The sequence below is a fragment of the Ostrinia furnacalis genome, unplaced genomic scaffold (assembly GCF_004193835.3).
Source record: "Ostrinia furnacalis isolate ACB-3 unplaced genomic scaffold, ASM419383v2 OfSCF3056, whole genome shotgun sequence".
NCBI classification, from domain to species: domain Eukaryota; kingdom Metazoa; phylum Arthropoda; class Insecta; order Lepidoptera; family Crambidae; genus Ostrinia; species Ostrinia furnacalis.
In genome coordinates this window covers 560,752-581,599 of record NW_021133295.1, presented here as the reverse complement: position 1 = coordinate 581,599, position 20,848 = coordinate 560,752, and the positions used below count along the sequence as shown (strand labels likewise).

General features: G+C 40.0%; 2 protein-coding genes across 5 annotated transcripts in view; both read right to left on the bottom strand.

Annotated features, from left to right (window-relative positions):
* The window catches only part of LOC114357175 (organic cation transporter protein-like), a 19,150-nt gene extending 7,947 nt beyond the window's left edge, over window positions 1–11,203 (bottom strand). Inside the window, exons 1-4 of one of the 4 annotated variants that reach the window (XM_028310679.1) lie at window positions 10,988–11,203; window positions 6,209–6,438; window positions 5,404–5,587; window positions 4,465–4,594 (exon numbers count right to left, since the gene is read on the bottom strand). In XM_028310679.1, coding sequence (XP_028166480.1) covers window positions 4,465–4,594; window positions 5,404–5,587; window positions 6,209–6,438; window positions 10,988–10,996 — 553 coding nt within the window. In that variant the 5' untranslated portion in view covers window positions 10,997–11,203. Of the gene's footprint in view, window positions 1–4,464; window positions 4,595–5,403; window positions 5,588–5,978; window positions 6,187–6,208; window positions 6,439–7,127; window positions 7,230–7,723; window positions 7,909–10,987 lie in introns of those variants that run through there. The other 3 variants (XM_028310680.1, XM_028310678.1, XM_028310681.1) reach the window with 3 other exon arrangements.
* The window catches only part of LOC114357174 (arrestin domain-containing protein 3), a 22,709-nt gene extending 1,861 nt beyond the window's left edge, over window positions 1–20,848 (bottom strand). Inside the window, exons 1-7 of the mRNA XM_028310677.1 lie at window positions 20,624–20,848; window positions 15,664–15,816; window positions 10,031–10,236; window positions 9,320–9,502; window positions 1,862–2,047; window positions 486–1,313; window positions 105–144 (exon numbers count right to left, since the gene is read on the bottom strand). Coding sequence (XP_028166478.1) covers window positions 105–144; window positions 486–1,313; window positions 1,862–2,047; window positions 9,320–9,502; window positions 10,031–10,236; window positions 15,664–15,816; window positions 20,624–20,738 — 1,711 coding nt within the window. The 5' untranslated portion in view covers window positions 20,739–20,848. The remainder of the gene's footprint in view (window positions 1–104; window positions 145–485; window positions 1,314–1,861; window positions 2,048–9,319; window positions 9,503–10,030; window positions 10,237–15,663; window positions 15,817–20,623) is intronic.

The window sequence follows — 20,848 nt, the reverse complement described above, 5'->3', positions numbered from 1 at the left end:
AATACCAATGGACTTAAAAACCAGCCTAAGGACATAAAAAAAGCAAAGTTCCAGTTATATGGGAATGTGAAATATTACTATGGGAATCCCATTGCTGTACTTACTCGGTTCAGGAGCGCTGGCGGTGGCGTACGGACTTGACACCTGTAAATAAAGACGCATTTACTTAAAGTAACATTATACAAAATACAATGGGCTGAAAAATTACGCATTTGATTTAACATACAAATTATTACAACGGTTTGAAGTGTTCCATAGCTAAACAACATTTATGATTGAAGGTAAGGAAGCAGCACATCAAATTAACCACTGCATGTAATGTATAGCACCCAATGCAAACACAGTTTATAACAAAGGTGCACAGTTATTATTAATACAGCAGATATATTAGTGTAGGTCGCGTGAAGCAATCTTTGGGAGAGGCCTTTGTCCAGCAGTGAACATTTAGTTTATAAGAACAGCAGGTAAAATATTTATCAACTTACGGTAGGATACGGGACGCCCGCGCCAGGCGGCAGTAAAGGAATCGCCGCCGGTTCCGGGGCGCCTATGAACCCAGTTGTGCCGGTCCTTAGTCCCCCGCCTATCATAGGGCGGGTATACGGGCTTGAAGCGGATGGATTCTCAGCGGGGGTGCTAGGGTACGCCCCTGCGGTAGGAAACGGGAGGTTGCCTTTTGAAGGTGTGGTAGGGTACGGCGGGTTGGCGCCAGGGTACGGAGACGCGTTTGGAGGCCCGCTGGGGTACGGAGGGTTTGCGCCAGGGTACGGTGACGCGTTTGGAGGCCCGCTGGGGCACGGCGGGTTGGCGCCAGGGTACGGTGACGCGTTTGGAGCTTCGCTAGGGTACAGTGGATTCGGTGATGGGTTTGGAGCCCCACCGGGGTATGGTGGGTTCGGGTACGGTGAGGGGTTCAGGGCTCCATTAGAGTTGCCTTGCGGGTAAGGAGGATTCGGTGCAGGGTACGGAGCGTTATTCGGACTGGCGCCGGGGTAAGGCGGATTGGGGTACGGCGAGTTGGTGTTAGGGTACGGCGGATTGGGGCTGGGGTACGGAGACACATTCGGGGGTGGGTACGGGGACGCTCCAGGGTACGTCTGGCCCGGATAGGCGGAGTTGGCGCCTTGGAAGTTGTTCGCAGCGACCGGTTGGTTGACGACCGGTAGCGGGTACGGGGCGGCAGGGTTGACTTGAGGTAGTTGGTTGACTAGCCCGGGAAGGTTGTCCTGGAAACCCACGATCGGGATAGTCCCGAATATGATGGGGCAGGAGTCGTCCTCGTCCACGTGGCATCCGGAAGTTTCTATGCTGACCTGAAACATAATTAATTATTTTTTTATTTTTATTTTAAGATAAAGTTCAATATAAATGGTGGGAACTAACAGGGGGACCGGAAAGTAAAGTCGTGTTAGTTACTCCACTTTTAACTCAAGAACGGCTGAACCGATTTAGCTGAAAATTGTCAGGGAGGTAGTTTAGAGCCAGGAGAAGGACATAGGATACTTTTTATCCCGTTCTCACGGGAACAGGAATTAGCGGAAAAATCCTTTTGTATGAAAAAATCTAAACTGCGTAAGATAGATGAAGGGGGTAAAACGGGATCCACGCGTACGAAGTCGCGGGCGGCCGCTAGTAATTGATATTTTCGTTGTCATTTGTCATGTCATTGTTCAATCTGAAATATTTTTCTGGTCTTGAGCAGTGTCCCTAGTACAGACTAATATGGGCAAAACATAGGGCAGATTTGTAGAGATGTACCATTTCCAGGGAGTCGCTGTCCTCTCTTGCCCCGCCCCACTCGGTACGCCCTTGCCAGAATCTCAGAATTATTGATTAATATCAGCAACCATATTCGACTGACCTTCAAGGTGTACCGTATGTCAATAAAGGAGCAGGTGTTCAGATTGTACACGCCGACCTCCGGCACTTGCAATTCCACGGTCCAGTTTCGCTCCGTATTCCCGGGGATAGGACCCTTCGTGATCTCCAGGACAGTGTCGTGGTCCGACTTCTCGCCCGGATTCGTTACGGCGCGGAAGAATGTGTCCTGGAAGAGAAATAATGATAATAATACAGCACACAATGATTGATGACGCGAGCGGCGCAGAACCGGTCTTTGTGGAAATCCTTGGGGGAGGCCCTCAGATCATAGAAGGGAATAGATGTGAAACGGGGGTGTGGCGCGTGTCTCCGCGATATGCCCAGAAACGAACATCGGCCGCGTAGCTAGGTTAGTCGCGATTCAGTCGTACTAAGGAAATGTTCTCCGATATTTTGGATAATGCGTCGTTACGTGCAATAAAACAAGTGAAATGAACGAACTACAGGAACAATGGAGTCATTTACTACATGTAAGTATTGCAAATCCATTGGTATTTTGCTTATAAATAAAAAAAACTAAACATTTTTACGAACGAATTCAGTGCCGTAACAGTTACTGCGATATCGAAATCAGTGGTGATAAAAATTCTAACACGCTTGTACCACGGTAATACTATCTATACAGTATTCCAACTCGGCCATATTTTTGAAATAAATGTCAACAGCCGAGCGGTACGTCACCCTATGACAACATGCGATAGGGCTGCCCACCTGCAGACCCTATTTTCACTACATCTGCCTACTTAGAATTTCTATCTAGTTTTGTGAGTGTATTTGTGATTGTAATTTTTTATTTTATTTTGACAAACAAAATACTTTGTGAATGAAATAGGATAAAATGCATGTTGTCTTGTCATTAGTAGATGTATTAACTAAAAAAAAAATTGTGTCAAGATTTAGTAACAAATCTTATTTTGCGACCGTAAAATGTATGCTCCTCGACCGAGGCGTACAAAATGCTTGATTTACAGAGTGTTGGGTAAATGGGTTTATAAGCAGACACTAGCCCATGTTAACGTGTGCATAAATGGTATGGTGAAGTCAGAAATTTTATATCAGCATTTTAATCATTTTAATTTTCATACAAATCTGATTTTATAAATTTTATTTTGTATGAAAATTAAAAAAAATATGATAACACTGACTAAACCATACCATTTACAATATAATGTTACTATGGGCTAGTGTCGGCTTATAAGCCCATTTACCTAACACACTGTATAATTAGGTACTTGTAATTATTTTTTATAAAAACAACACTTACTGTTTACAAAACAACACATCTTCAGTTTATTACTGTGGCACATTCGCGACACCCCCGACTTTTGCATGTCGAGCGCATACCGAGATTTGAATTTCGAAGAAAAGCTCGCGTTTCGTCCGTTTATATGAAGTTACAATACTGTATGATAGTATTACCGTGCTTGTACATTGACGATTTAGTTAGCAACCACTTTATGTCATGCTCAACTACTGCGCAATGTATTTAATTTCTTCCGATATCCACGGTCGTGTGAAAATACACAGTACGGCCGCATGTGCCGGTCGTAACATAGTGCCGTGCTCGTGTTCTAATGCGGTTTCCTATTATCGATAAATAGAAGTAAATTATAATTTTCTATTTTGTAATTTTAAATAAAAAAATGATGTGTTATTTGCGATTATAAGATTTTACAAAAAAATAATAACAGTAGAAGTAATTAGTAACTGTCAACTATGTAATTACTATAAGAGCTAGTTGAAAGCCTAATATAGGCATTATTTTTGATAAACATATGCGGTACGCAGATCGCAATAATTAAAAAATAAATGCGTGATATTTTGCCGTTATCACCATGCTTAACAGGCTGGTTGGTAGTTCCAGTATGGTAGTATAATACCCGGAAAGATGCTGCAGCCCACCCTCCAGTATTTTGATTCCTTAGTCGGCTATTACGACTCACGTAGGAAGATTTGATGCTTTTTTAGGGTCACAACACAGGCCTGAATATTGTTTTTAATTATAAACATCTTTACTGGATAATAATACTTTATTGATTACAAATAAATAAGTAATTTGAGACAATCATCCGTAACATTCCGAAGACCGCTGTATAAATAAATTTCGGTGGATTGGTTCTTAATTCCGGTGGCTCAAATACAATTTCGGTGGCTCTTGATAATTTCAAATTGACATATCTCGAGAAGTATTAACAATATTTTGATCTCTACCATATTATTGAATAATACAAGTTATTTACTATTATTTCTGCCACAAAAAAGTTTTGGAAAGTGGAAATTAAAATTCGCCACCGGAATTAGGCAAAAAACGAGTTTGTTGATATTCACCCGTTACTGAGGTATTGTAGAGTTCATGAAACTGTCAAAACTCAGTAACCTACTTCATTCCGCTAGGGTTCAATTGCTTTGCCAACGAGAACTATCAAGGCTTAGATCTTCTAGTTTTTTCCCTTCCACATATTTTTTTCTTACTTTCTCATGAAAACAGTCAATTTCTTACGGCAACATCATTAGCCGATCTTGTTAGTTCTGGGCGTCCAAAGCATATCAGGCTTAAAGAAATACTTTTGGTTTCATGCCTACCTATTAGAGCTGGCACTCGTCCATATTTGTCTCCCACCCAGCCGAAGAATGCGCACCCCACCAGCGACCCAACGAAGAACATAGTCTGCGCGAAGGGCGCGATTCCTGCGTTCTCGCACACCCATCCTCGCTGAAACAATTGTGATCTTGTCAATTGCGATCTAGTTATTGACTGAAATACCTAATACCTAAGTAGAGACAACATTATTATTTATTATCATGGAATAGATAGATAATAGGCTTAAATTCACAGAACATTGCTAATTAACTAAAATTTCATAGATATGAGCTTAGAATCTTAGGTTTAAGTATCTACATAAATCAGTATACTTGTATAGTTTGTAAGTACCTATAAAGTATGTAGATACTTCATAAGTGCTCTTACGACATTACCAGTACTATTACTTATTCTGTGACATTACTCAATGGTTTTGGATCCTCCCTACCCTTAAAGCTAATTATTTGACCTTTGACTATAGGTAACTAATTATCGCTAGTAGGTGGCTTCATTTGACCCTATCGGTCTTCTCTCCTGTGTCTTCTTCTTCCTGAAAACTATTAAAATTTACGTAGTCCTTACTTATACCTCGCTCACAACAGTGGTATCGTTGTAAAGGAACTCCCAGCCGTGGCGGCAGGGGACTGTGGGGCTCCCGACTGGAGGCATCATAATCTGCAGCACCTGCGTCCAGTTAGCGTCGTACACTTCACACCGGTTCCAGTCATCATTATCATTTCAGTCACAGGACGTCCATTGCTGCATATAGGCCTCCCCCGATGACTTAAACATCGCACGGTTGGTAGCGGCCTGCATCCAGCGCCTTCCTGTTACCTTTATCAGGTCGTCGGTCCACCTTATGGGTGGACGTCCCACGCTGCGTTTTCCGGTTTCCGGTTCCATTCCGGCTCGTCTATTGCTCCTGGCATTACCTTACTTACCTCGCTTACAACCGTAGTGTACGGTATATCGTTGTAAAGGAACTCCCAGCCGTGACGGCAGGGGACGGTGGGGCTCCCAACTGGAGGCATCATGGTTTGCAGCACTTGCGTCCAGTTGGCGTCGTAAACTTCACACCGGTTCCAGTCCGGCCCGTCTACTGCTCCCGGTATTGAGAGGTTTCGTCTGGAAACGACAAAGATCAAGTAGTATAATGGAATATAGTAACGCAGATAGGTACTTAGCCTATTTCATTGAAGAGTCAACTGCAGATTTTGACAAAAAGTAATTAAGAACTCTATTGAATATGCTTGTAGATGCGTTATTAATGAACGAAGTATAATAGGTACTAGCGGACTCACTGGACTAACGATCTGGTAAAAGTCGCGGGAAGCCCTGGATTCGTAGGTGGGTCACGAACATCTATGTAGTTACTCTGTGTGCATGAACACGCCAACAGAGGATCTCCCACCTGGCTCATGAATGATCCGCTCCATAATGACGTCATCCGCAGTATGCGTTAGTTGAGCTTCATGACCTTAGGGTTGTTTTTGCATAAAAATGTTGTTGTCTGTACCTTAAATCCAAGTCCAAATGTTGCAGCTCAGGCACTTTACACCAGTGCTCCTGTGGCGTGGCGGCTATGAACATCTGTACCGTATACGCGAAGATGAAAAACAGGCCGAATGGCATCATGGAGACGAAGAGCCATCGCTGGTAGCGGCCCATCTCTCCCACCTCGATGATAATGTGCTCTAGGGCTTGATCTTAGGGATGATTTTACAGCAACAATGTTGCTGTTCGTACCTTAAATCCAAGTCCAAATGTTGCAGCTCAGGTACTTTACACCAGTGCTCCTGTGGCGTGGCAGCTATGAACATCTGTACCGTATACGCAAAGATGAAAAACAGGCCGAATGGCATCATGGAGACGAAGAGCCATCGCTGGTAGCGGCCCATCTCTCCCACTTCGGTGATGATGCGTTCCATGATGTCGCCTTGCGGTGGGGGAGGCGGCTCGTTAAGCCTCATGATCTCCTGTAAGACAGAAGTGAGAGAGAACATAATTATTTTTAGGCTTTAATATAAAAATGAATCGCACAATGTGTTGGGAAGCGCATAACTCAACAACGCCTGGACCAATTTTATCAATTCTTGTTTTAAATGTTTGTTAAAGTCCGAGGAAAAATTCCAATAATTTCCGGGAAACCCCTAAAAGCAGCCCTTTTTTCACGCGGGCGAAGCCGCGGGGGGAAAGCTAGTTAAAAATAGTTCTTCTGTGGTAGCCAGTTGGTTTAATAAAACAGTAGAACTAGCGTGCTGTGCTGGGTGCTGGGCTCATATTACCGAAACTAGTGTAGCAGTGGATTTTGACAAAACTTAAACACGCATGTATTATTGTTAATTAGGTACGTATAGATTAGGTATTTATTGAAATAGACAAACAGAACACTTAAAATTGCCAGTATCTACAAAACATTTCCATGTAAGTACTACATAACTGATTGGAAATATGCAGCCCTGTGACAGACAGACAAATTCACCGATGCGTTAATATAGTCAGTTAGCTATAATGCTCTATAATAACTATACTACCTGCTAAAAGTAGTAGATAGTAGCAATTTCCTACATAGTTTTCATATCCAACCGTAACGCGGAATGGCCTGCTGTCCTTATACATTATACACGGCCCTCTTCCTCCAATTGTATAAAAAAATAGCACAAACCTCCTCGCGAATTTTCTCTGTCATCGTGAATTGAACAAAATTAACCAAAAACAGAACACACACGAGCACTTCCGTATCACTACTGAATACTGATAATTTGATTCACTCATTCTTTGCCTTCGGATTTGTTTTTTGATAACGAACAGCGATGATCTATCATTATCGCTTCTAGGTAAATAAACTACATATTTCATAATTTCAGGAATAATTTTGATAGTAGTTAGGTGCTTCGTAATGGTGACAAGCAATTTTTCATAATTCCAATTAACTGAAATCATCCGTTAAAAAGTACAGAACGGTACAGTACAATACAGAAGCAGTAGGTACACAATATGTTTTAAAATTATGTACCTATCCCATCTAGGAATCGAACCCTGGATGAGTCCAGGACTTAAAAAGGCTGTCGATCTTCAGATCGAGAGAATCCAATCCAAAAATACAATTTATTCGACATTTTGTAACTTAAGTACGTCTAGCAAAATTAGTTCGAAATATCAATTATGTTATTTTGCATCTAATTTAAATATCAATATCAGGTAATATATTTTAGTATCGCGGATGTACCTAGGTATTTACACGAGATTCAATATACTCACTCTTTCCTAATTTGGAATTATCTTATTTCAACAGTAAGTACTTAATCATAGTTATTTTTGGCACACACGCAGTCATCAATGGCAACATTATTATGATTGCACTAATAAGGATGACACCAGTTAATTAATTCCAAAGGATGTGGGTTTAAAGATTAGCTTTAAAAAATAATGATTTTTACCGACTTCATTCTAGCGCAAGTACCTAAACTCTGATTTTTNTTAAACCAGGTTACCTATAATAATATTGTTTCGTTAATTTATGAAAATATCAAATTAGCCCGTAATCCTGAATCCTAATACATAAAGTTACCCTATTAATTTAACACAGGTACGACTGTACTCAGTGTTGCACTATCAAATGCAATTGACGCGCCTCTATGCCAGGGTTTTTATGTTCCTGGTCAGGCTATAATAATAACGTATAATAATAAAAAGGTTTTCATACATAAGCATTTTGTGAAACCAGTTTCGAGCCTTGCCTATAATAAAGTATCGATATCTTGTCGACTCCATTTTATCTTTGTTCTCTCACTAGCGTTTTCTAAGTGTGCGTCACGTCACGCGGCCATTGATTGGCCATAAGGCACGCCTTCTGGCCAATCACAGCACTTTTAAGCCGGTTGCACATGTTGTCGTAGACTCTCAGTCGCTTTGTTTTTACACAGTTGAATGTGTGTGTGGGAGCTGTGGTGGGGGAAATGTGGGGACACTGGTTCTCGTTGTAGTTACGCGCGACTTCATATCTATTCTCTTTCTATGATCTGAGGGGAGGCCTTTGTCCAGCAGTGGACGTCTTTCGGCTGAAACTAGTGTTGCCGATCGATAGTCGACTATCGATAGCCAAACTATCGCAAGACTATCGATTGGCCTATCGATAGTATCGACTATCGATACTAGCGATAGCTCAAAACGAGGCAATACTATTGAATATGTGCACTCATGCACCAGCAGAGAACATCTGGTCAAACTCCATCTACATGATTGACGCCCGTATTCACAAACGTTACTATGAGGCCTCACAGTACGCGTGGACGCACAGGGTGACACACGAACCAATCACGAGCTCTATTCAACGCTATGCGTTCGATTTGCTGCGTCACTTAAGCTAGCATCGTTTGTGAATACGGGCGATAGTTACCTTCTTGATAGAGAACTTGATCTGATCGAGCTCGACGCTGCTGGCGTTGGAGCAGCTGACTTCCAGCGGGATGACCTGCCCGGGGCAATAGCCCGTGACCGGCAGTTTGACCAGCGTGTACGCCGAGTCGGAGCTCATGCACCAACAGAAGGTCTGGTCAAACTCCATATACATGATTAGAGTTACCTTCTTGATAGCGAATTTGATCTGATCCAGGTCGATGGTGCTGGCGTTGAAGCAGCTAACAGTTTGACCGGCGTGTGCGCGGCATTTGAGTTCATGCACCAACAGAAGGTCTGGTCAAACTTCATCTACATGATTACCTTCTTGATAGCGAACTTGATCTGATCGAGCTCGATGGTGCTGGCGTTGAAGCAGCTGACAGTTTGACCAGCGTGTGCGCGGCATTGGAGTTCATGCACCAACAGAAGGTCTGGTCAAACTCCATCCACACTCACCTTCTTGATAGCGAACTTGATCTGATCCAGCTCGACGCTGCTTTCGTTGGAGCAGCTGACTTCCAGTGGGATGACCTGCCCGGGGCAATAGCCCGTGACCGGTAGTTTGACCAGCGTGTGGGCCGCTCCGGAGCTCATGCACCAGCAGCAGAAGGTCTGGTCAAACTCCATCGTGCGTGGCTCCTGTGGGAAACGATGATGGTTATGAAAAGGTATTGTGGCATTGGATTGACACCGTATGCAGCCGATGTAGGCAACGTAATTAAACACAAATGCGAAAATATCTTTTATCTGTCTGAAGTTTTATGTTGTGTACTTGTACATAGAGAAATTGAATCTTGGCAAAGGTTTAGAGCTATCTTTTGTCACAAAAATATCAATGGTAATGTGAATGTGAACTTGTCTTATGGATAGTTAGATTCCTGTAAAGTGTTTCAGAACAGTTTGGACGCGCGATATGTAGCCTTTTTACGCGATTGTAGCAATTAATCTGGCGATTACTCGGGCAGGACAGCGAGGTAATCGAAATCAGTCACTTTCGGTGACAAATCGAAAACTACGCGGGCGGAAACTGGGAAGTCATCTAAGAAGAGGATATTCTGCAACTTTATATTTACTATCGCTCCATTGCTTAAGGGCTTTTCACCAAGTGCATGACTTCTCGTGACCAGCCCCTAATCTTAAATATCGTTACCATTCTGAACGCCTCACCTTGCAGTTCTGGTAGTTAAGGTCCAGCGGCGCGATAACTCGCAGCGGGTGGAAGATCTCCTGGTCAGTCTTGAAGGCGCGGTCGGCGACCACCTTCAGCTCGTAGCGCACGTGTCCGTGGGAGCCCTCGAACGCGGACGGACAGCTGTCCGGGATTTGGAACGTGAACGGGTACTCGTATTTGCCCGGGTTGAGTTTGTGTTCCGCTGCAAACGGATGGATTAGTTGAATGTTTTAAATCGCTCGTAGAGCTGATGGCCGTTTGGGACAGAAGTTCCCGAATGGTGACCACGAGCTGGAGGTAGTATGGGCAGCCCCCCACTAGGTCGATCAACGATCTGGTGAAGGTCACAAGAAGTACCGGAAAGGTGAGAAATGGTCCCGTTTTTCTACCTTGAAATGATTAGATTTAGATCAGTGTGCCTACCANAAAACAAACAATAGTTCATTCTTGTAAGTTGTAGTTCATGAAATTTCATTTCATATTATTTATTAATAATTCAAAGCAAAAAAGGCTTATTACATCTGAATTGTCAAAAAATGACAGCTGTCAGAATTCCGTCGAATTAAAAATCGGACTATAGTTGGCTAAATCAGAAACTATCTAACTAAAAGAAAAAAAAACCTTATTAGATTATGATAATACATCTGGAAACTGGAGATTGTCCTAAAGAGGACCATGACACTATGTCACACTTTCTTGAGCTTTACCTATTACAGCGTCCGCCCGCGACTTCGTACCCGTTTTAGCCCTTTAGGGGTGGGGTTTCGTAAAATCCTTTCTTAGCGGATGCCTACGTCATAACATCTACCTGCATGCCAAATTTCAGCTCGAACCGTCCAGTGGTTTGGGCTGTGCGTTGATAGATCACTATGTCAGTCAGTCAGTCAGTCACCTTTGAGTTATAGGTATATATTTAGATTATGCTAGAGTTCTAAGTAAACAAAATTACAAACCTCAGTCATCTTGAAAACTTCGTTGCAATCCAAAAATCCAAAAGCCACAATAGAAATTAACACTATAGGTATCACCAAATAAAAGCCATACAAAAGAGCAGACCAAATTACTAGATCAAAAATCACGTTTTTTCTGACCTTAATTGAATATTCTACACATCACACTTTTTACTATGCAGCCCGGCACGAGTCACTCACTCCGATGTCCATTGGAAATGGCAGGTTGTGATAAAGTTGCATACAAACTTTGCTTTAATGCCCTAAACCCGTTTAGCTGAAGGCTGTCGGTAATTCATGATGTCACCAGAGGTTAAGAGTAAATCGGTATTTGTTTGCATGTTTTTATAAGGATTTTGCAATAATCCCTTGGTGATTAACCGTATGCATACATCTTACCGAGCCTTCTAATGGACGGTTAGCTATAGCTACTTAATTTACCTACAAGATAAAGGCGAATTCAAAATATAGGTAGAGTATGTCCTTTCGGCCGCCCTTACATCAGCTATGCTTCGCAAACAGTTACGATACAAGATTTTTAGATCTTATTTTAAATATGGCTAAGAGACTACAGTGTAGAGTCTACACCTCTTTCTACGTTCTGTGGTCTACACATACTTACCCACGTTGTTTACTTGATAAGTAATTATGCCTTGAGATACTGATGACCGCCTAAGCTTAGTGGTTGTCGTTCTGGGCAATTTGTGTAGCGGGTTTGATTCCCGCACAATAATAAAAAAATAAAAATCTATAAGCATGCGTCTATATCAATATCCTCAGGATCCTACTTTTAGCTCGTTTCAATCCAAACCAATAACTTTTTTGGTAACTAATCACAATGGTGCAATACAATATTGTGTAATCATCATGAAATGACGTTTTGTTTTATCAGGAACTTCACCATGAATATGAGATAACGCGTTACTAATTCAAATGGTTTTTTATCAGATCGATCAAAACCAATGTTTAGATATGGCTACTAACATATTCCTACAGATAGTATTTATATAACTTCTAGGTAGTAGTATCTGTGCCTTAAATAAAATAAATAAATAACGTTTAAACCATGAAGGGAAGGTCTATTAAATAAAATACCCCTTCATGGCACCCGTGAAAAAGAAACCCACAATTTTTACATCGGATCTGCACTAGAATGCTCTTTTGAGAGATGTATATGTCCGTACAAAATGAACAATTACTAAATCCTTTATATTGTTCGGTGCTTAAACTCTAGACTCTATTCAATTGATTTTTGTTTTTACTAGTGTATAATTACTTACCCTAACATTGCAAAAAGAAATGCTGTGTATACCTGTAATTGAGGTCATATACGTATCATGTGTTAAACCATGTTAAAATGTATATACTTTCTCATAATATTAGTATGGATTTATACAGGGTGACTTTTGTATCAGTATCCAAATTTTAATATAATAATCTATGAAGCGAAAGACAAAACACGTATTTTTTATTTTTGTATCGTCCAGTACAAAAATTTCAAAATAAAGCACCCAGAAACAGTCTGAAAAAACACTTACACCGTGGTCACGGCTCGCTCACTCGCTTACGCACGCACACACGTACGCGCCTGCCCGCGCCGCATTTCATTCATTGCGATACGATTCATAAGTTGTCGATTTTCCCTTCATACTTTCACGGGATTAGGAGACCGTCAAAATGCAAAAGATTTCAAAGTGGTAATTAGTTTTAATTAAACAGACTTACTAATTTATGGTAGAAAAATTAAATACCTACGACAATAATTACGCTATCAAAAACAAAATAAAATCACCGAGAGTATCGGTAACACTACTTTTCTTGTGTACCTATTCGGGGGTATTTAAAAAGTTCATCATTATTTTCATGTGCAATAATTGAGATTGCTTACCAAACCTACCTAACCTAACTACAAACTAACAAATTATGAGAAGGTATTTTGATAATTGCCCAAAGTGCATGCATACCATTTTTCTCCAGACAGACTTGCACGCTTTTGTACATTGTCTTTGAGTTTATTTAAAACTACAGTGTTATTTCGCACTTCGCGTCTCGTGTAGGTACTTACCTACTTGCTCGCGGATCTCGCTTCAGTTTGCCGCTAAAATCGTTCACCGGTTTGGCACTGTTGGGTTTAGTCCTTGGTTACGAAGTTGAGATATTCCTCTGGGCCCGGTTCAAACTCTCTCCACTTAAAATGTAGCACCGAATCATTTCATAACACTCCCGCTGCGAATACATCGTTACGTTGACGGCGCGACGGAACGATCGGCGCGCGCAGCGATACGCGCGTCTCGTAATGGGTTGCGCGGGCGACTGATTGATGCGCCGCGCGGCCAGGCCGGCCGGTCGAGCGTTGCCACACGTTGCCAGCTCTCCGCTCGACTCGCTCTCCCGCAAAATGTTTACGTGCTAAGCGCGGTAACCACACTACGTTATTAATTGGTTAGGAAAAAAATAGTTGATGTTAAAATTTGACCTACCTATTTTTTATTAAAAATGTCATCTATAAACGATACCTAATGTCAGGAAAAAATTTGGATACTGATACAAAAGTCACCCTGTATATAAATATATAATATAAATATAAATATAAATAAATATAAATATCCTTGGACATTTTACACTGCGCCTCTAGTCCCAAACTAAGCAAAGCTTGTACTATGGGTACTAGACGACGGGATAAACATACTTAAATACTTTTTTTTTGTAAATACATACATATTATACATAGAAAACACCCAGACCCGTCACAGAAATTAAAATTCATCATTTCAATTTCTGCCCGGCCGGGAATCGAACCCGGGACCTCTCGGCATAGTAGTCCGTTCTGAACCACTACACCAAACGGCCGACGTATATGTATTTCCATCCATAAGTATAGTTATAATTTTATCGAGTTTGTTTATCAGTTAAATGTTATCTACATTTATGGTAGTTAAGTATAATGCACAAGCTCTGATTATGAAGTCTTAATATTTACGAGCTAGCGAAGCTACTTTGCGACTGATTTCGATAGATGATTTTGATAGATTAGATAAGTTTCGGCCAAATCTGCGCGACAACATAGGTAAATGACATCACTTGCTCGCGAGCTCTATAAATCGGTCAAAGCTTTCAAAATCTGGTTTTACAACAATTAATCGAGTGAAATGTTTAAAACTAAAATAAAGCGACTTTCAAAGGTAAAACCGACCACCTAACATGTTTTTGTTGTTGATAGGAGCACCAGAATTTCTCCCTTTTTAACGGACAGCTTTTTACCCGACTACGCCAGAAGGATGGTTATGTTTTTAACATGCTGTAGGTTTAAACATACGAGACGACAACGATTTAAATAAATGTAACTACATAAGTAATAATAATAGCATATATTTTTCTCGGTTGTAATGACCACCATTTCTGCACTAGCCTCGCAGGCTTGTGTCGCAGTAGTTGTGTTGACTAAATAACCCTGTATAACTTTTTAAACGGACAGTTTTTTTACACGCTCAAGGTATAAATATACGGCTATTTTAATAAAATTAACTAACTAACTAGCCACTGTATATCGCACCGAGTTTTCTCGCTACTGGACAAGATTATTAAAAACAAATCCAGATCACAATTAATAAGCAGGTCAAGGCGCGCGACAGCCTACAAAGGACGAGGCCGCGAGGTCGCTGCCCGTGAGCTTGGTGCTACTTGGCTATAAGCTCTACTTCCGATATTATTGCCGATAGCTTAATTAAGAGTTACCTCGCTCGGATGTGTCGGAAAGTCTCAATGATTGTGTTTTGATGCGAGTTGAATTTTCCCGACGTTCGATTCGAATTTCCCGATTTTTGTTAGTTAAGACGTATAGGTTATAGTATAACAGGTTTATGAGATAGTCAATGTATCGTCTCATGAATAAGCATATCTTACACTATGGCTGTTCATAATAAAACAGGATTTTTGTCTAGTGTATTAATAAACGCGGATAGAGCATTTATTATTTATTCCAGTTACACACTTAAAAAGCTGGTGTCAGAGTCAGATAGTCTGACCCANAACGTAAACTCATGGTAGGCACACAGGTGATGTTCGCGGGAAACACCTGGATGTGGACAGAGCTGGACCGATCGTTGTTATGTGGATATCCTTGAGGGAAACCTTTATGGACGGTCACGGTAGGTACTAGTCAATTAGTAATTTATCTAAAGTCTGTTCGCCGAGAGTTGATAAATATTATGAAATGTCTTGCAATAGTGACTGTCGCTTAATTATCGCATTCTCTATGGCGGGCGTCGTTTGTCACAACGCGCACTGAGTACCTACCATGGTACGAGCCACGCAGCTGTCGTCAAGCGCCCCGGCCGGCGGGCGGCGGCAGCCACAGAGTGACCACTTTTAGTAGATTTCTACTTTTTTGGTAGATTTGAGGCAAAGATCACGATGATTTAGTAGTGCGAAATCGTTTAGTAGATTTTGGTAGATAATTGGTATTTTTAGAACATTCTTATAAATGGTAGTCCAAAATTAAATTGTAACCGAGCCGAGAATCCAGGCCAAATAATCAACCAACTTTTTCATTATATCGAAAAAAATAATTAGCGGGCCGCAATTTATAATGAGTTTAGTTAGAACCTCTGATATTTAAATTTTTTTATCAACTCTCGGCGAACAGACTTTAGACTGAGCTGAGACAAACAGATTCCTACCATTCTTGCTGCCGAGGATATACATCTTCAGGTTGATATACTCTTCGTGGGAGTCGTGCGAGACTGTGTAGTGTTCTGTCCTGTCGTTGACGCGCCTGCTCTTTCGTGTGGTCCAGTGCACGGAGCAGAAGCCGTGGAATTTCACGAAAATACCTGAAACAAATAAATATAATAAATTATGGTATGGTACCCCAAACACAAACGCTTGGGTTTTCTAGCATGTATTGGTATTATAGTTGTATTGTGTTACCTAAAGGCAAACGTTTTCCATTCGGTTAACTATTCATTTGTTTATCATAATTTATGCAAAAAACTGTTTATTTCTTTTGGATCTTTCCTTAATCAGCAAATGACTGAACCGAAAAAAAAAACTGATCAGCAAGTGTAATTCTTCTGATTTTCTTACTTTGAGACCGTGACAGATAAGAGTATTCATATCTTTTGAGATTGAATTACAATACAATTATGTATCACTAGCTTTCCGCCTGCGGCTTCGCCCGCGTGTAATTTTGTCTGTCACAGAAAAACTTTATCGCGCGCGTCCCTGTTTCAAAAACCGGCATAAAAACTATCCTATGTCCTTTCCCGTGACTCAAACTATCTCTCTCTGTGCCAAATTTCATCAAAATCGGTTCATTGGTTTAGGCGTGAAAGAGAGACAGACATACAGACAGACAGAGTAACTTTCGCATTTATAATATTAGTATAGACTTAAATCTAAGAGTATAGATTATTTATTTACTTATTTTCTCGGACAGGCACGGCTCGCGCGCTCAATATGGTAAGTTCGCAATCCCTTTCCTGAACTTGACGTATTAAATGAGGGCTATCGTTTTAGCGCTCACCAGTTGGCGCCACTGTAGAGTAAGGTCCTGTCACTTGCTAGTAGCGAAGACAGTGGCGCCAACTGGTGAGCGCGAAAGTGGTAGGAGGACTATCGTATTTGCACTCATCAAGATGGCGCCACTGTAGAGTAAGATCCTGTCAATCGCCAGGGGTGCCAACTGTTAAGTATAAAAACGATAGCCCTCATTGAGCCCATGACCTCGAATCGTATACGAACAAAGTATAGATCGCCCAAAATGTAGGGAGCGACGCGCCACGCCGACGCCAATCCTCGCAAATGGGTTTAATTACCAACTTCAATAGCATCTGGATGAATTTTGGTAATTTAGCTTCGTTAGTACGAGTACGGAAATGCGAGACGTTACTGAATGATATTTCCTATTTTTCTTTGAACTTTAACCCCTCTAGTTTATTTAGCACTCTGATCAGTAGATTAGAAGACATTGAGGCTACGCAAAATTGAGCTAGTCCAAAGAATTTTAAGTTTATTTTCTCCTTTATGGTTTTTGGTGATCATTCTATGAGGCGTCATAATACTTTCCACATAAATGCTTAATACACTTATATCTCTTTTAGGTAGGTATACTTAAGTCTTATGGAATTAGGTAGGTACCTACATAATAATCTTCGCAATAAGTAGAACATTATTTTCCTGCTTTTTAGGTAATTACCTACATCCAATACTAAACCATTGCATTATCCTACTAAGTATTTCGAGACTTTAGCGTCTTTTCTTAATATAATATTATGATACTAGCTGTGCCCGCGACTTCATCCGCGTGAAAATAGTTTGAATAATATTTCCCGTTTTTGCAACATTTTTCTTTACTGTTCCACCTTCCACCTCTATTGGCTGTAGGGTAATGCTATGACCTAGATATTATGATAGAACTGCAGTGATTGCAATGACAACAAACACTCATGTAAAATTGTAAACTAATCCTTATTAAACAATCCGCGACTGGCGAATATTATCTCTTTGTCGATTTATCGCGGCAAAAAGTGGTCGGCAAGGTCACACAGCGTGCCGCTATAAATATAGCGGGTGAGAAACAAGTAGGTATAGTAAAGTACCTACCTAAAGATTCGGATTCCGTTTTGGTTTCTTGATATGTTTTGAACATTGTATTGGCGTAGGAACTAGGAAGTGTATAAAATACTATCTGCCTATTCGAAGGAGCGATTGACAAAGTTTATGGCAATAATTAGGGTGTAATAACGCGATGAAAAAAAATCAGGACAAATTCGATTAAAGAAAGAATTGATGGACGATAGTTGCACTACACATTTGAAATAATTATCTAAACGTAATGAAACCTAATGTTACTAGTCGTACCTACAATCTTTTGCGCATTAAATATGTAGAGAAGTTGTAAAAGAAAAAAATAAATTCGATAGTAACCGTAACTGAGACAGGACGTGAATCTGCACAGCACACGCAGTTGGTTTTGTGTTTTGTATGGTCTATTATATTCTACGAGTATGTTACAACTGGCACACCAAATGATTTCACAACCGAATCGCATCGTTTTTAAATCGCGCACCCACGACTCAAATAGGTCTCGAGCACTATTTGTGACACTATGAACCACCACCATAAACTCTACCATTTGCGAAATAGAGAATTTAGCAGTAAGTATTCTTGTAAACTTTGAAAATTCGAGGAAAAGAACTAGAAGCATGGAATATTCTCGAGATTCGTGTAAAACTTCCTAACAAGCTAATGATTATTATTTTGAAGAACCTTCTTTGTATGAGGGTAAACTAGGGTCGCCAGACTACCAGAAATGGCGGACATTTTTTCGGCAAAAACTATGCTATCAACGTTTAACGTTTTACGTTTTGTATGCTAACTACGCCCCATCGACTGTGCCCCCGTCACTAGGTAATGATGACAAAATTCCTCCGGCTTCCATAAGGAAATATAGCGACATTAATTCAGGAGAATAAGTGCCGTTATTTGCCTTTAGACACCGAATAATAATGTACCCACTTCCTTTAGATATATTTGTACAAGCCGCCCAGTGGCTCCAGGCAAAAAAACTATGTGCTATGAAAGTTATGGAACGTCCAAATCACTTCACTTTTCGCTTGGAGTTGGTGGATTCAATACTTATGAATCACTTACGAGAAGTGTCCCAAATTTCGCCTTGCGACTTGCGTGAATCCTGTAAAAGCTGCGCGTACTTATAATAAACTAGGACCACTTTGGCCTATACTAATAGAACAGACTGAAAAAGATAAATGGTCGCGACAGAAGTGCTTTAACTGCTTTCGTGAATGGCTGAAGATGTTAAGGACGTCGTATAAATGTGAAGAATGCAACATGCCCCTGTGTATGGCACTGCTTCAAGGTTGCAATACTACCATAATTATTGCAATACTATCTAAACACAATGTTTGTTTGTTAACATTTAATTATCATCTTCAGACAGTCTCAAATTAAAGCAGACTCAAATACATATCTATGTGATGATATTTACCTGAAATGTAATTAAGATAGCACCAGTCTTAAGCCAAATGTTATGCAATGAATGTATAAATAAATAATAAAAAAAATATATGAAATTATGCGTACTATCCGTTCACTTTAAGTTTGCCACTGGCGATATGACGTCACTCGAAGGGAAGCGTCTATAACTTTAAGTAACTAGTATATTTAAATTATTGTTTATTTATTTATTTGATAAAAATTGTGTATTTGCGTAAAATAAGACACATTGATTGCGTTTAATCACTAACTAAATGCGTTTAATCGCGCATTCCACAGACCGGCAAACTTAGTGCGAACGGGTAGTACCTATTTGTTTTTGTCTTGTTTGTTGGTTGTCCTAAATATGTTAATTAATATTTAAAACTACATAATGGTAGATAAGTAATGAATGCATGAAACTAAGTTGGAAAACTATCTTGTAGCTAAGACTTTGTCGGCCGTTTGGTGTAGTGGTTTGAAACGGACTACTATTCCGGAGGTTGCGGGTTCGATTCCCGCACAGTACAAACATTTGTGTGCATGAACATGTTTGTTTGTATTGGACTGGGTGTTTTCTATGTATAATTTATGTATGTATTTACAAAAAAAAAGTATTTAAGTATGTTTATATCAGTTGTCTAGTACCCATAGTACAAGCTTTGCTTAGTTTGGGACTAGAAGCGCAGTGTAAAATGTCCAAAGATATTATAGATAAAGGTCAAAAAGTTAAATTGTAAAATAATGCTATTTGATAAGATTGTTTTGTTTGAACTTTGTTTCTTGAGAGCTAATTGCATTGGTAAGTGTGAGTCAACAAGTAGAAAAAATGTGGTAGTAGAAAATATGGTTGGTATATCCTCAAGTTCATGGCTATTATGGCTACACTAATGTTACTCAACAAGTGGTGAAAGTCTGCTGAATTTAAATAAATAGTTATATGGATTGAATTATTCCATAAGTACACAGGGTGTAAAAAAGAGGTGGTTTGGAGTTGATCCTAAAACACAGAAAAAATTGTGTAAGAACTCTTGGAGATAAGGTAAAAAGGTCGCCATTATCAACTTAAACTAATATCTAGCTCTCTGTGATTGGTCTTCGTCAATGTATTTAAGAAAGAAACAATTAAGACTAATTAAAGCATGTTTTATGAGTGAATCATCTACCAGTTCCAATCCAAATGAAATCAGCCAAAACTAACTCCAAAAAAGCGCACAAAACAGTAGAAAATTAAATATTTATTAGCACAAATAAAGTTCCAGCCTGCCAAGGTTAAGAAACATATTATAAAATATTCGGGCATAGGTATTAAATGCCCAATTAACTGAAAGATATTTCCGATTTTAAAGGTATCTGTCTGATTGTTTGTATTGCTTTATCACAACCAATAAAATAATTTTGATCCAGTCTTAAATTAATTTTTTTTTAGCTACTCTTTAGTTATGTGTTAAGCATTGATAAAAAATGATAAACGGTTTATTTTTAACTTTACCCACCTATTTAACTAACTAAACATGGCATTGATAGGAGATTTTATTCACACTTTTAGCAAAATGTTTCTAACAATTTATTGTAGCACAAAGGCTCTTTAAAATGCAAATCAAATGTATCCGCCAAAAATACAAATTACATTTTTGTACTGACCTCGAATCGTTTTTACTTTGGTCAACTCGAAGATAACTCGACCGTTTACAGTTTGTCCAGAATAATAAGCGCCGGTCGGGCTGTCCAACATAATTTGACCTTCCGAAAACCCCATGATTATTAAATTTAACACAAAATAACTTTCAAAACTTGATTATTGATTTTTTCTTGGTGAAACCGGGAAAACAACAAACAAGTAGATTCCACCGACCCGCGGCGATAACT